Below are 12,983 nucleotides of genomic sequence, written 5' to 3' on the forward strand. Positions count from 1 at the left end.
TCTTAATCCCTTTCTGCAATTTTTCCTTTTAGTAAAATTATTTATGCGTTTATTTTTGGCTGCGCTGGGTCTTCGTTCCTCTGCGCGGGCTTTCTCTAGTTGTGGCAAGCAGGGGCTACTCTCTAACTGTGTAGGGGTTTCTCTTTGCAGTGGCTTCTCCTGTGGCGGAGCATGGGCTCCAGGCATGCACGCTTCCATATCTGCAGCACTCAGATGGGCTCAGAAATTATGGCTCTCAGGCTGAGCTGCTCTGAGGCATGTGGGATCTTCCCAAACCAGGGATCAAACCCCTGTGCCCTGCACTGGCAGGTGGAGTCTTATCCACTGGACCAGGGGAGCCCCCATTCTGCATCTTTGAGACATCATCATCCACATGTAATAAAACCACACAGAACTATACACAGGCACACACAGAAACACACAAATCACTGTACATAATACTGAAAATCTGAATAAACCCCATGGATTATGCTCATGTTCACACCCCCATTTTGATACTATACTACAGTGATGCGAGATGTTATCATGGGGAGAAACTGGATGGGTGTACAGAGAACTTCCATGCATTTTGCAACAGCTTGTGATTCTATAATTGTTACAAAATAAAAAGTTTTTTTTTTTAAAAAACTCCATTCTCAAATAATTCCTTGATTACTGGGAACCAAACAAACACACACAACACTGAAGTTCTTTATAGAAAAGTTAGGACGAAAGGGGTAGAGGTCTTGTTTGGTTCTAGTCCCCCTGGTTCCTGTTATGCGTTGAATCAGGCCCCCCGCAGTTCATATGTTGAAGCCTTAACCCCCAGTTACTCAGCATGTGACTCATTTGGAAATAGGGCCTTAAAGAGGGAGCTGAGGTTACATGAGATCATATGGGTGAATCCCACCCCAATCTGACTGGTGATCTTGTAAGGGGAGGGAATTAGGACACACACAGAGACACCAGACCTGTGCGCACCCAGGAGGATGACCACATGAAGACCCAGGAGGGGAAGCCGGCATCTGCGGGCCAAGTGAGGTGGCCTCCGGGGGAGCCGGCGCTGACACTGGGGTCTTGGGCTTTCAGCTTCCATAACTGTGACAAAATAAATCTTCCACTGCTTACGCCAGGGGTCCCCAACCTCCAGGATCTAGTGCTGATGATCTGAGGTGGAACTAATGTAATCATCATATTTCTATAATATTTCTATTTCTTATTTATCATATTTATATTACTTAACTTACTTATATATTTGTATTTATTATCATTTTATCTATATATTATTCTACCCTAAAGGAAATCAGTCCTGACTATTCACTGGAAGGACTGATGTTGAAGCTGAAACTCCAATACTTTGGCCACCTGACGCGAAGAGCTGACTCACTGGGAAAGACCCTGATGCTGGGAAAGATTGAGGGCAGGAGGAGAAGGGAACGACAGAGGATGAGATGGTTGGATGGCATCACTGACTCAATGGACATGGGTTTGAGTAAACTCTGGGAGTTGGTGATGGACAGGTAGGCCTGGCGTGCTGCAGTACATGGGGTCGCAAAGAGTTGGACATGACTGAGTGACTGAACTGAACTGATTATTCTATTAACATTTCTATTATTAAAGAACACAATCAGTGTAAGGTATTTGAATCATTTTGAAACCACCCTCCCCCAACTGGGTTGGCAGAAAAATTGTCTTCCACAAAACCAGTCCCTGGTGCTAAAAGAAAAAAAAAAAGGTTGGGGACCACTGGTTTAAGCCACTCAGTCTGTGGTGCTACCTTACACAGTCCGGACACGACTGAAGCGACTTAGCAGCAAAGCAATGCAGCACCCAAAGCCTGCATGCCCCATTCACCTGGTCCTGCCCCCGAGTAACAAGCCCTCCAGCCTTGGCATCATCCCTCATAAGGAGGGAAACAGCGGCTGAATATAGGAGGAAACCGAATCAAGTAAGGATCAGAGGTCCTAGCACAGAAGACCCACGTTTTAGGTGCCCTTCCCTGCCCATGCGAGGCTGGCACTCAGTAGCTGTGGGGCGACCAAACATGGACGAGGGGTCGCCACTTCCCAAAGTGGACCCATAGGGCAGACCAGAGCCAGCGCGTGGAACATTGTAAGGAGACGGATTTCCAACACGACGTAAGGGCAATTTCCCAATGGTGATCGTGGTTCCGATGGAATGAACAGCCAAGTGAGAGTGCACTGTCCACAGTTCTGGAGAGAGGAGAGGGGAACACGGAATCCTCCAGCTCTGATCTGCACCCATCGATACTCAAAGCACCATGAAACAGGGCAAAAGTCCCTCCAGACCCCGGACGTGCACTGTAAGTCAGGACTCCTGTCTCTCTCCTCCCAACTCTCTATTCTGCTTTCGCACCAGTTCCCCATTCCAACCGTATCTCTGCCTTTGGATTTGAGACACCCAGCGCTCTTCTCACCTTTCTGGCACCTCTGATTTTTCCCTGAGAGAGGCTTCAGGCTGTCTTGAGGAAGGCCCTCACATGCTCCCGACTCCCTGGAGCATCCCCCAGCCTTCTGTCCCCTGCCCTACCCACCTCAGCCCTGTCCCAGATGTACCAAAACAAACATCACTCTCAGATCCTGTGCTCAGGCCCATTTATTATCTCAGGCAAGTTACTTAACCTTTCAGAATCACAGTTCACTTGTCAGCTTTGTTTTATAAGAGCAAAACTTAAAAAAAAAAATCCATGTTCAATGATAGAGGGCATTTAATATTATTGTATAGATCCACAAGGGAATATGATGTATACAGAAAGATCATAATTGAAGAATATTTAATGACACAGGGAAATGTTCAAGAAATATTGAGAGAGAGATACAGTAGCAAAATATGTTCATGATAAAAACCTCTTTTGTGTGGAGAAAAGCATAACAGTGCAGAAAAGGAGGATTTTATATAAACATAAAACTAAGAGTAATTATTCTTAAATGATTCTTTTTCTATACTTTTCACAGTGAACATGTAACACTTTTCAACTAGAAATAAAGTTACTTAAAAAATAAACCAAACCTTACCACTCTCCTTAGGAGCCTTTTCCTTCCCAAAGAGGAAAAAAAACAAGGCACCAACTGGTTGACATAGCGACTTAATGAAAGGACCCAGCGAGTCCATTCCATTAGCCTACTTACTGTTGCCAACAATGCAACAGGCTGTGTCTGAACTCGGTGAAACAGAGTAGCTAAGAAAGCTGAGCTCGTGGAAGGTCAGAACATGGGTGAGTAGTAGGAGCAGCTCCCAGAGGTCGGCTGGTAGACCCCACTCACGCCCCCACCCCACACAGTCCCCCCACCGCTCTGCTCCATCAGTCCCTCTGGGGAGAGAGAGCGCCACGTGCCACCCTGGGTCCTCCTCCGGCTGGGCCATGAGGCTTGGCTCCACACTGTGTGGTCCTGAGAAGCCTGCCAGCAGAGCGGTGTCCCCGTTCATCGGGCTTTGTCCCCTGGTAATGAGTTCCCCTGGCTCCCTCCCCAGGCTGGGCAGGAGAGGCTGCAGAATCGTGCCAGGCCTAGAAGCCCCTTGTGAATGACCATCAAGGAATCCGGGAGTTTGGCAGTAATTCAGCCTCAAGAGGCTGGAGCAAACAGTCACTTGGGTAGAAACTATCAGCTTGATTTGAGACGGAACGCTTCCCTTTTCGCCTGGCTGTAGGGGTCTAGGTCATAGCCGGGGATGTCCTGACGGCACCCAGCTGGTGACTCACGATACAGGTAACCCATTGTAAGTCACCAATGCAGAAGCACACTGCTGCAGAAACATAGGATTTTGTACAACCAAAAGCTAAGAGGGATTATTCAAGGGGTAGGACTTGTCACCAGTGGCCTGTGGCTGGACCGATGCTGACACCCCTGAGGGAGGAGCAGCTGTGAACCGCCTGTGCTTCATGCGTGCAGGGTTTAAAACCCTTTCAATCCCCAGTTCACACTCATGTCAGGCCTGTGATCAGATGGCTGGCCGTGGGCCTCTCAACCTGGTCTGCAGGGGCAGAACCAAGAGGCACACAGGCTACTCCACCCCAACAGGTGATGGGCATCCATTGACACCTACCTCCCAGGGCCAGTCCCTTCAGACTGTCCTGCTGCAGGGAGTTAAGATGCCATAATTCATACCTATTCCATTCGGTCGGCTCCCCTAAATACTTCCAAAGCCAAATTAAACAGCTTCAGAAACTAGCTCCCTCTTACAGGAGATAAACGCCAAAACAGCCCCATGGTCACCAACATGTTTTATGACTTGTACAGTATATGATTGGATCAGTTATGCTCTGCGTATGCATGGCCTTCTTAAACTGTTCCTGGAGAATTCCAACCATGCGGGGAACAAAAGGCCACCTACGGAGGCCAATCTGTGCAGAAGCTTGCTCTCTGTTGCTCAAAACACAGACCCAAGAAACCAGCTCAGAAGCACTCAGGAAGGCCTGCTCACAACCCTGGACTGTCATGTCTTGGAATCTGGCCAGACGCCACCACGCTGCCCACACACCACACAGACACACTCCCAACTCTGGGAATACTAAACTGTCAGAGAAGAAAAGGAGGCCCAGCTAGAAATCTGGTTGAGACATTCCTCCTACTAGAGAGTCACTGTAAATCCCAGAGAAAAAGTCTCAGAACTAGAGAAAGGCTGTGCCTGCTACAGTCAGCCCTATAGCCCAAGCTTCCATCTCTCACAAGGCCAAAATGAGTCCATATCCTAAGCTTGACCTATGAACGAGGCCCCATCCATGCTGGAAAATGCCTGACTCATCAGGGTAATGGAGAAGGCAATGGCACCCCACTCCAGTACTCTTGCCTGGAAAATCCCATGGACAGAGGAGGCTAGTGGGCTGCAGTCCATGGGGTCGCTAAGAGTCGGACAGGACTGAGAGACTTCACTTTCACTTTTCACTTTCATGCATCGGAGAAGGAAATGGCAACCCACTCCAGTGTTCTTGACTGGAGAATCCCAGGGATGGGGGAGCCTGGTGGGCTGCCATCTATGTGGTCACACAGAATCGGACACGACTGAAGCAACTTAGCAGCAGCAGCATCAGGGTAAATGACCACAAGAGGACGCTGAGCATGCAAGCTCCAGGCGTGGGCTCTAAGCAGAGGTCATCCACCTCACCTGTGGCTTCAGGAGAGATGCCAGGGAGACATTTTTCTACTTGATTTCATTGTGAGACACAAGAGTTCAGCGTTTCGCTCCCCTTTTCCTTCTCTGGGCTCTGATTTATCTACTTGCTGTTACTGCTACCAAAATCTCTCTATCCTGGGGTACCAGAGTGATATCAGTCAAGTCAGAGTCCAGTGGCGTGGCTGGACCTGGGGAGACTGTTTTGGTTACAGGCTGTGGCCCATTCCCTGGCCTGCAGCAGACTCATGCTGGAGGGGTTTTCACTGAAGCCTTAAAAGCATCAAAATGCAAATGATTTCCTTAGACCCCTCTCCCCACTGCGCCCACCTTCAGACACAATTATGGCTAAGCACAGGGTGGAGGGACTAGCCATCAGTCCTTTGCGTTCCACAGGTAGGCTGTGACCAGGCCCACAAGCTCTCCACCTTTTGAGGGGGAGATGCACTCTCTACCTTTCTACTCTAGAGCCTGTTCACAGAGGGTTAAGACGTATGACGTATGCATTAGATAGAGTCATCTACCTCACAGGTAGGACACGAAGTCACCGAGGACAACCAGCATTCAGGGGTAACTGCCCTGAACCCTCCTGTCTCAGACAGCCTGGGCAGTGTATGGGGGAAACTTGGCAGGTAGGAGGCTTTTTGACCAATTCTGTTCAAGTTCTAGTTTAACCTAAACCTCCATATTGTAATTAACTTTATGCTCCAAGGCACGCTGCTTTCGGGAGGCACAGAGCTTCTGCAGGTATTGGTAATTTATTTCACTTTCTTCCCAAAGTTTAAGCACTCAGTGACTGGGGTCAAATCATAGAAGCTAACAGATGGTGGGAGGTAAAACTAAACTCAGTAAACAAGCAAATGGAGATGCTCGGCAGGCCAGCCCTTGCCCTACAAATAACTATGCGATAGTGCCCAGAAGCAGTGACTGAGAAGCTCGTTTGCTGTAAGTGTAATTCAACCCCGGGATGTTTCTTAACCCCAACGCTGGCAGATGGTTTCCATCCTTCCAGTATAAAACAACAGAAGTCATTGAAGCACAAAACAAATGTTTTCAAAAGCTCACACGTACCTTATTTCTTCCCAAATATCCGGTTCTAGTAAATAACCCCGTTACAGGGGAACAAAAATAACACACACACACACACACCGTTACCAACTTTGAATAATACCAAATGCTGGGCATATGCAATCACTTTTATCTTGGAGCTTCAATAAGACAATGACCAGAAGGTCATTTGGATAATTAATAACAGGGGTTTCTAATGCGTAGACCCCCAAGGATTCCTTGGTGGCAAATACCAGGCCACCCAAAGTCCAAACACACACACACAAAGGCAGATAAATATATATATATTTAAAACTCCCCTCAATCTCCTCCTCCCCCTTCCCAGGCTTGCTGATGCTCACGCACAGCAGAGGTCAAATTCTGCTGCACCCTGGAGTTACCTGGGGAGCTCTTTAAAAAATTACAAGTCCAGGCTGCACCCCAAAGACCCCCAGAATTTTCTGGGGTGTGCAATTCAGGCATCAGCATTTTCCCCAAACACCCCTAGTCTGAGAATGAAAGCTCCGGACGAAACTTAAAGTTCTGGGGCCCAAATTTCCTTCCTCTGTTCACACGCCCTGGCTCTGGTTCCCTACACCAGGAATCAGCCGCAAGGGGAACCGTGGCCCCCGGGCGCTGGCGCAACTCCTACCTATGTAGAGCGAGGAGTCCTTCCTCCGCACGTGGTCGTCGATGTAGGAGACGCCCAGGGGCTGCACGGGGGTAGCACCGATGCCCAGAAGCACCTGGGCCCCAATGAGCAGCAAGTACATCATGTTGGTGGCGGTCCGGCTGCGGCAGATGAGGTCCGGGTCGGGGCCCTGGTCCCCGCCGGAGCCGTTGGCGGCGCAGACGTCGCGGCCCTCGGCGCCCCAGCGGATCTCGCCCGCCTCGTACTTGTACTGGTGAGTCAGGAACTCGGGCAGCGCCGACAGCAGCGCCCCCAGCGCCATGACGATGCCGCCGCAGCCAATGAGGCGCGGCCGGTGCCCGCGTGCCCCGAAGTAGCTCACGAAAAGGATGAGCGCCAGGTTCCCGATCTCGAAGCTGCTGGCGATCACGCCCACGTCGGCACTCTGCAGGTTGAACCTCCGCTCCAGGGTGGTGAGGACGCTCACCTGTGGGGTGCAGAAGGCAGTCTCAAGGCCCGTGCTGATGGAAAGCCCCCCGGGAGGCCCCCTTCCCGCCGCGCAGCGCGCCTGCGCATCCTAAACCCTCCCACCGAGCCTGTTGGTTCGCCTTGTTTTGACCACCTGTGCCAAGTGCTTTACACCTTGAGTCCAAAAACTGTTTACTCGGCATGCTAACCGTTCATTCCTGAGGGGCTCAGACAGTAAAGAATCTGCCTGCTATGCAGGAGACCTGGGTTCAATCCCTGGGTCGGGAAGATCCCTGGGGGAGGAAACGGCTACCCACTCCAGTATTCTTGCCTGGAGAATTCCATAGACAGAGGAGCCTGGCAGGCTACAGTCCGGGGGGTAGGGGTGGGGGGCGCGTCGCAGAGTCGGATACGACTGAGTGACTAACATTAGCATTAACCCTAATTAAACAGTTAAAGAATTAACTTTCCCACGGGCAAAGAAGTTTTCCTTGGCATGTTTCCATCCTGCAAGATTCTACCTCTACGCATAAGAACCACCTCCCTGCCCCACAGCCGCCCCGTTTAGGGCTCGTGAAAGTGCAAGTCGCTCAGTCGTGTCGGACTCTTTGTGACCCCATAGACTATAAAGTCCATGGAATTCTCCAGGCCAGAATACTGGAGTGGGTAGCCTTTCCCTTCTCCAGGAGTTTGGTGAAAGTCTTAAAAGGCACATCTTTCACAGACTGTCTCGCAACTACATCCTATCTCTCAAGTCCATGCTGGAGGTATAGGACTCTTGGGCTTTTTACCAGGAGGTAATTAGCAAAGCATATGGAAGGAAATAAAATTACAAAGAGAAAAAAACCTAGGGTAAGCAAAATGGACAAGCCAGATTAGCTCAATAGGATAATCATTAGCTCTTCACTTCCTTCTGGAAATTTCCAAACACTGGACATTTCTCTCAAGGCCATCAGGTAAATATTTTCCTGACTGGTCTGTGCACTCCAGCTGTATCGAGTTTCCTTGGGTCAAACAGTTTGATGACTTTCCCCACGTTTGCATCCTTGTCTGCGCCTCATTTGTTTAACAAATGTCTACTGAATATCTGCTGTTGGCTTCACAATGCCCAGGACACAAGACAGAAACAGGAGGACAGATCTAGGTGCTCTGTGGCGACCTAAATGGGAAGGGAATCCCAAAAGGGGATATGTGTGATTCACTGGGTACAGCCAAGACTAACACAGCGTTGTAAAGCAACTATACGCCAACACAAACAGAAACACAGGAAACAGGAGGGAGGGTTGACCCCTGGCCTCAAGATGCCCCCCTAGCAGGAAGGTAGATGTGTGTGCTGGGTACATGCTACATTCATGATGCAAAATCACGTAGGAGGGTGAAGAGGAGATGCATTATTTTAGGGTTCCTTGGAGAGAAAACGCAAATAGCCTCCCTGTCCTGCTGTGTGCCATTTCCAGCTGGGTAGGAGGACTCCCAGTGATGGGAGCCCTAGCTGGGCAGGGAAGAGCACTCCAGGCAAACGCAATGGGGTGAGCGGATGCCACGTGGCATGACTGCATGGCGGAATGGAACATACGGAGTGGAAAGGTCGGTTGGTAAACAGACTATACGGAGTCTCAGAAGCCGCCCTAGAGGAATCGGACAATCCCAGGCAGTGTGGTGAAAAGAACGCAGAGCCTGGGGCGGGGGCTGCTGGCTGGAATCCCACCTAGGATCTCCTTAATTAGCTTCAGGACTTTGATCAACTTAACTTCTCCAAGCCTTGATTTCTTTGGAACAGGAATAATAATGCCTATCAGGCAGGACAGATGTGAAGATTAGACACAACAGTATGAAAAGTCCATTAGCACAGAGTAGCCTTTCCCTACATGTCCGGAGAGGTGGGGAAGCAGAGGGGTGCAGAACTAAAGCTCGGGGGCCGTCTGTGACTCTCAATCACCTTGGGCAAAGGCACTCCATGCTTTCACTGTCCCATCTGTAAAATGGGGATAAGGATGATGCCTCTGAGAGCTGGTGCCAGGAGTAAACACTTGTATGAGTAAACGCTAGGTAAGGGCCATCCGCAAGCATGGTCACCATTTATCCTTGGGGCTGCCCAGGTGGCGCTAGTGGTAAGAACCCACCTGCCAATGCAGGAGGACGCAGGAGATGCGGGTTTGATCCCTGGGTGGGGAAGATCCTCTGGAGGAGGGCATGGCAACCTACTCCAGTAGTCTTGCCTGGAGAATCCCATGGACAGAGGAGCCTGGCAGGCTATAGTCCATAGGGTGGCAAAGAGCTGGACACGGCTGGAGTGACTTAGTGTGCAGCACGCACATGTTGGGACCAGCAAAGTGCTAAAAATACGAGTGTGACTCAGGTACGGCCAGCATGTGGAGGATGGATTGAATGGGGCTACAGAAGTAAACCCCCGCAGAAAAAGAGGCTGGGCTATTTGTTATTGAGACAAGGGAGCAGAAAAGGTCAGTACCGTGGCAATGGAAATGAACAAGAATATCTGAGGCAAATATAACATCTTTAGGGAGATTGGGCTGCCTCTGAGCACTTGAACATGTGCTGCTAAGGAAAGGGAGTAATAAGAGTCAGTGGATCTAGCCTTCCTCCAAACATATAAACATGGGCACAGGTGTCAGTATCCCATATGCACAGCCTCTCTGCAATGTCCACACAAACACACCTGTGCTCATTAACATACCTCCATTCCACCCACATCCACCCTTTTCCGCACCAGGGACTGGTTTTGTGGAAGGCAATTTTTCCATGGAAGGGCTGGGGGAATGGTTTCAGGATGATGATTCAAGCACATTACATTTATTATGTACTTTATTTCTATTATTATTACATCAGCTCCACCTCAGATCATCTGTCATTAGATCCCAGAGGTTGGGGAGCCCCTGCTCTATTCTATTTACCTTTATTATTTAAAAAAAAAAAAACAGTAGCCCAGTAATTCCAGTTAGCCTTCTTTCAACCCCACACATTTTAAAAGACTCCTTTAACCCAGGGGTTTCCAATGCTACCTTCAGATTGGATGCACCCAGGAAGCACTTAGACATTTTAGATGCCAGGTCCCTCTGAGTTTCCAAGCCAGGGAGCTGGGATTTTGTTAAAGCCCTGGATGCTTCTACCTGGGTTAGCACAGCACCAAGGCAATGACACAAACTACCGCAACCTTTCTGTCAGCCCTGGGCCTGGGGTGTGCTCTGCAGAGCAGGGCCCAGGGCTGTGCAGGTCCCTGTTCATGACCAAGGACTGGACGGCTGTGTCACCCTCCTTCGTCAGCATTCCCATTCTGATTCCTGTTTCTGTTGTCTTTCTACTCAAATCAAGGCCAGCTCACAACTCGTGCAGCCCGAGCTATAAGTTAGATTGTTTTTCAAGCACCAAGTAGTGGCCATGTTCGAGAAAAGTTTCATGATTCCTGGTCTCATTAAAATGGCTCTCAAATGCTCCCAGAGATCTTGACCAAAGGTCTGGACAAGTGAAAAAGAAGGTTTCATTTAGACCCTTCTTTCCTTTGTAACAGGCTTCCCAGATGGCTCAGTGGTAAAGAATCTGCCCACCAATGCAAGAGACACAGGTTTGATCCCTAATCCGGAAAGATCCCACGTGCCACAGAGCAACTAAGCCTGTGGACCACGACTACTGAGCCTTGCTCTAGAACCTGGGAGCTGCCACTGCTGAGCCCATGCACCCTAGAACCCGTGCTCTGCAACGAGAAGCCACGGCAGTGAGAAGCCGGGGCACCGCCACTGGAGAGCAGGCCCCACGCATCGCAACTAGAGAAGAAGCCCGCACGGCAACGAAGACCCAGCGCAGCCAAAAATGTGAAAAATTAAATAATACAAGGCAGTAACAGAAGCGGACACGTGTGGGCAGCATCTCCTGGGTGGGCCTCGAGCAGGCTGGCGGGTCTGCAGCCTGGTGACCCCCATCTGGGGAGGAGAGGGCAACAGCAGCTGGGAGGAAGGACAGGCAGGCATGAGCAGAAGGTGTGTTTCATTTCTGCCACGAGGCTTCATGACATCCGTCCTGGGGAGCAGATCTGAAATGTGACAGCCGCTCCGTTCTAGCAGGTGTGCCCCATCATAAAACATCACACAGGTGTGGATCATAACGATGATATACGGGTGGCAAGGCAGAGGCAGTGGTGGGCAAACAAAAAGAACCTGCTCTTCTAGAGAGCGCGGGGGCCCATGCCTACAACTCTTGTCCTGCCTCAAACCTGCTCCTTGCAGAGCGACCCACAGGGGAGACATTGGGAGCGGAAACACTGACCGAAACTGCCCACCCTGGCCAGGCACCACAGTGACCCTCTGCCTGAGGTACCTTGCGACAGGAGGTCCTGGCAAGGAACACGGGACTAACGAGCCACTACCGAGAGGAAGAATTCCGGAAGGTCCCACACATCCTACCAACCTCCAGGATCCTCCTCACCGGAATCCGTCCTGGCTGAGGGCTGCACGAAGGACCCCGAGTCAGAATGAGGGGCCAGAGACAAGCTGCAAACTAACCCCACCACCATGAAACCCAGACAGGGGGCGCCGCGTGGCAGGACAGTGCTCCTGGGCTCCCTTCCCGTCCTGCTCGCCACCCGGGCGCCCCTTCCCAGTAAAGCCTCTTGCTCTGTCAGCACGTGTGTCTCCTCGGAGACTTCATTTCCAAGTGCTAGACAAGAGCTTGCTCTCCGGTCCTGGAAGGGGGCCCCCACTCCTGCAAGAAGAGGAGTAGTAGGGTCCTGACCTCCTTGACCCTGTGACCTCTTCAAAGCCTCATGGACACCTCTCTGAATCTAGAGTTAAGCTATACAGATATTCTGAAAAGACACTTTGTGGCCCAATAATGTCAGAGGCCAATGTCTTCACTTATTTAAACCATAGTTTGGAGAAGCTGAACTATTAAGCATGCACAAGGCCGTAAACCCACTTGTGGCTCATAGGTGGCAATGAGCAATCCAACAATGAGGAAGGTGCCTGCCAGTGGCAATGGCTGTCTCCACTCAACAGCTAACAGGTCTGATGGCCATGTCTTGATAATTGGAGATGAAGGAAGCCACAGGAGGAAAAGAGGACGTGTCCTCACCCTGCCCGAAGTAGATACAAAGTGATTATTAAAAGAATGCAATATTTATCAGGTTTCTGCTATCCCAGTTCAAAAACAAACAAAAAAATACACTTGAATTTCAGAATATCCTGGAGCACTGGTCAAAAATACAGATTACCAAACCCTGAGATGAGGCCCAGGAGTCTGAGGTTTTATAAAAAACCCTGGGTTGGGCTGAGGGCGGGGGCGGGGAATCTCTGGTGCCCAGTGGGGGGAGGTATGAACACCACTGACACTCCAAGTGTCCCACACACATGAAAGCGAAAGTGTTAGTTGCTTAGTCAAGTCCGACTCTTTGCAACCCCATGGACTGTAGCCTGATTGGTTCCTCCTTCCATGGGGTTCTCCAGGCAAGAATACTGGAGTGGGCTGCCATTTCCTTCTCCAGGGATTTTCCTTCTTCCGACACAGGGATTGAACCTGTGTCTCCCACACTGCAGGCAAATTCCGTTCTTCCCACATACTTACCATCAATCGAGAGCAACAGTTCTCAACCTTCATTGGCAGCAAAATCACCCAGAGGGTATGGGACTGCTGGAGCCCAAGCTCAGAGTCTCCTCTGACTCAGAGCATCTGGGATGCGTCTGGGAATTTACATTTCTAACAAGCTCCCAGGTGATGTGGA

General features: G+C 50.3%; 1 protein-coding gene across 3 annotated transcripts in view; it reads right to left on the minus strand.

Annotated features, from left to right (window-relative positions):
* SLCO3A1 (solute carrier organic anion transporter family member 3A1) overlaps positions 1–12,983 on the minus strand; it is a 404,171-nt gene that overhangs the window by 315,770 nt on the left and 75,418 nt on the right. For all 3 annotated transcript variants that reach the window (XM_060401578.1, XM_027957049.2, XM_012098412.5), the window contains exon 2: positions 6,809–7,274. In XM_060401578.1, the coding sequence (XP_060257561.1) occupies positions 6,809–7,274 (466 nt within the window). The remainder of the gene's footprint in view (positions 1–6,808; positions 7,275–12,983) is intronic.

This window comes from Ovis aries, chromosome 18 (genome assembly GCF_016772045.2).
Source record: "Ovis aries strain OAR_USU_Benz2616 breed Rambouillet chromosome 18, ARS-UI_Ramb_v3.0, whole genome shotgun sequence".
Taxonomy (NCBI): Eukaryota; Metazoa; Chordata; class Mammalia; order Artiodactyla; family Bovidae; genus Ovis; species Ovis aries.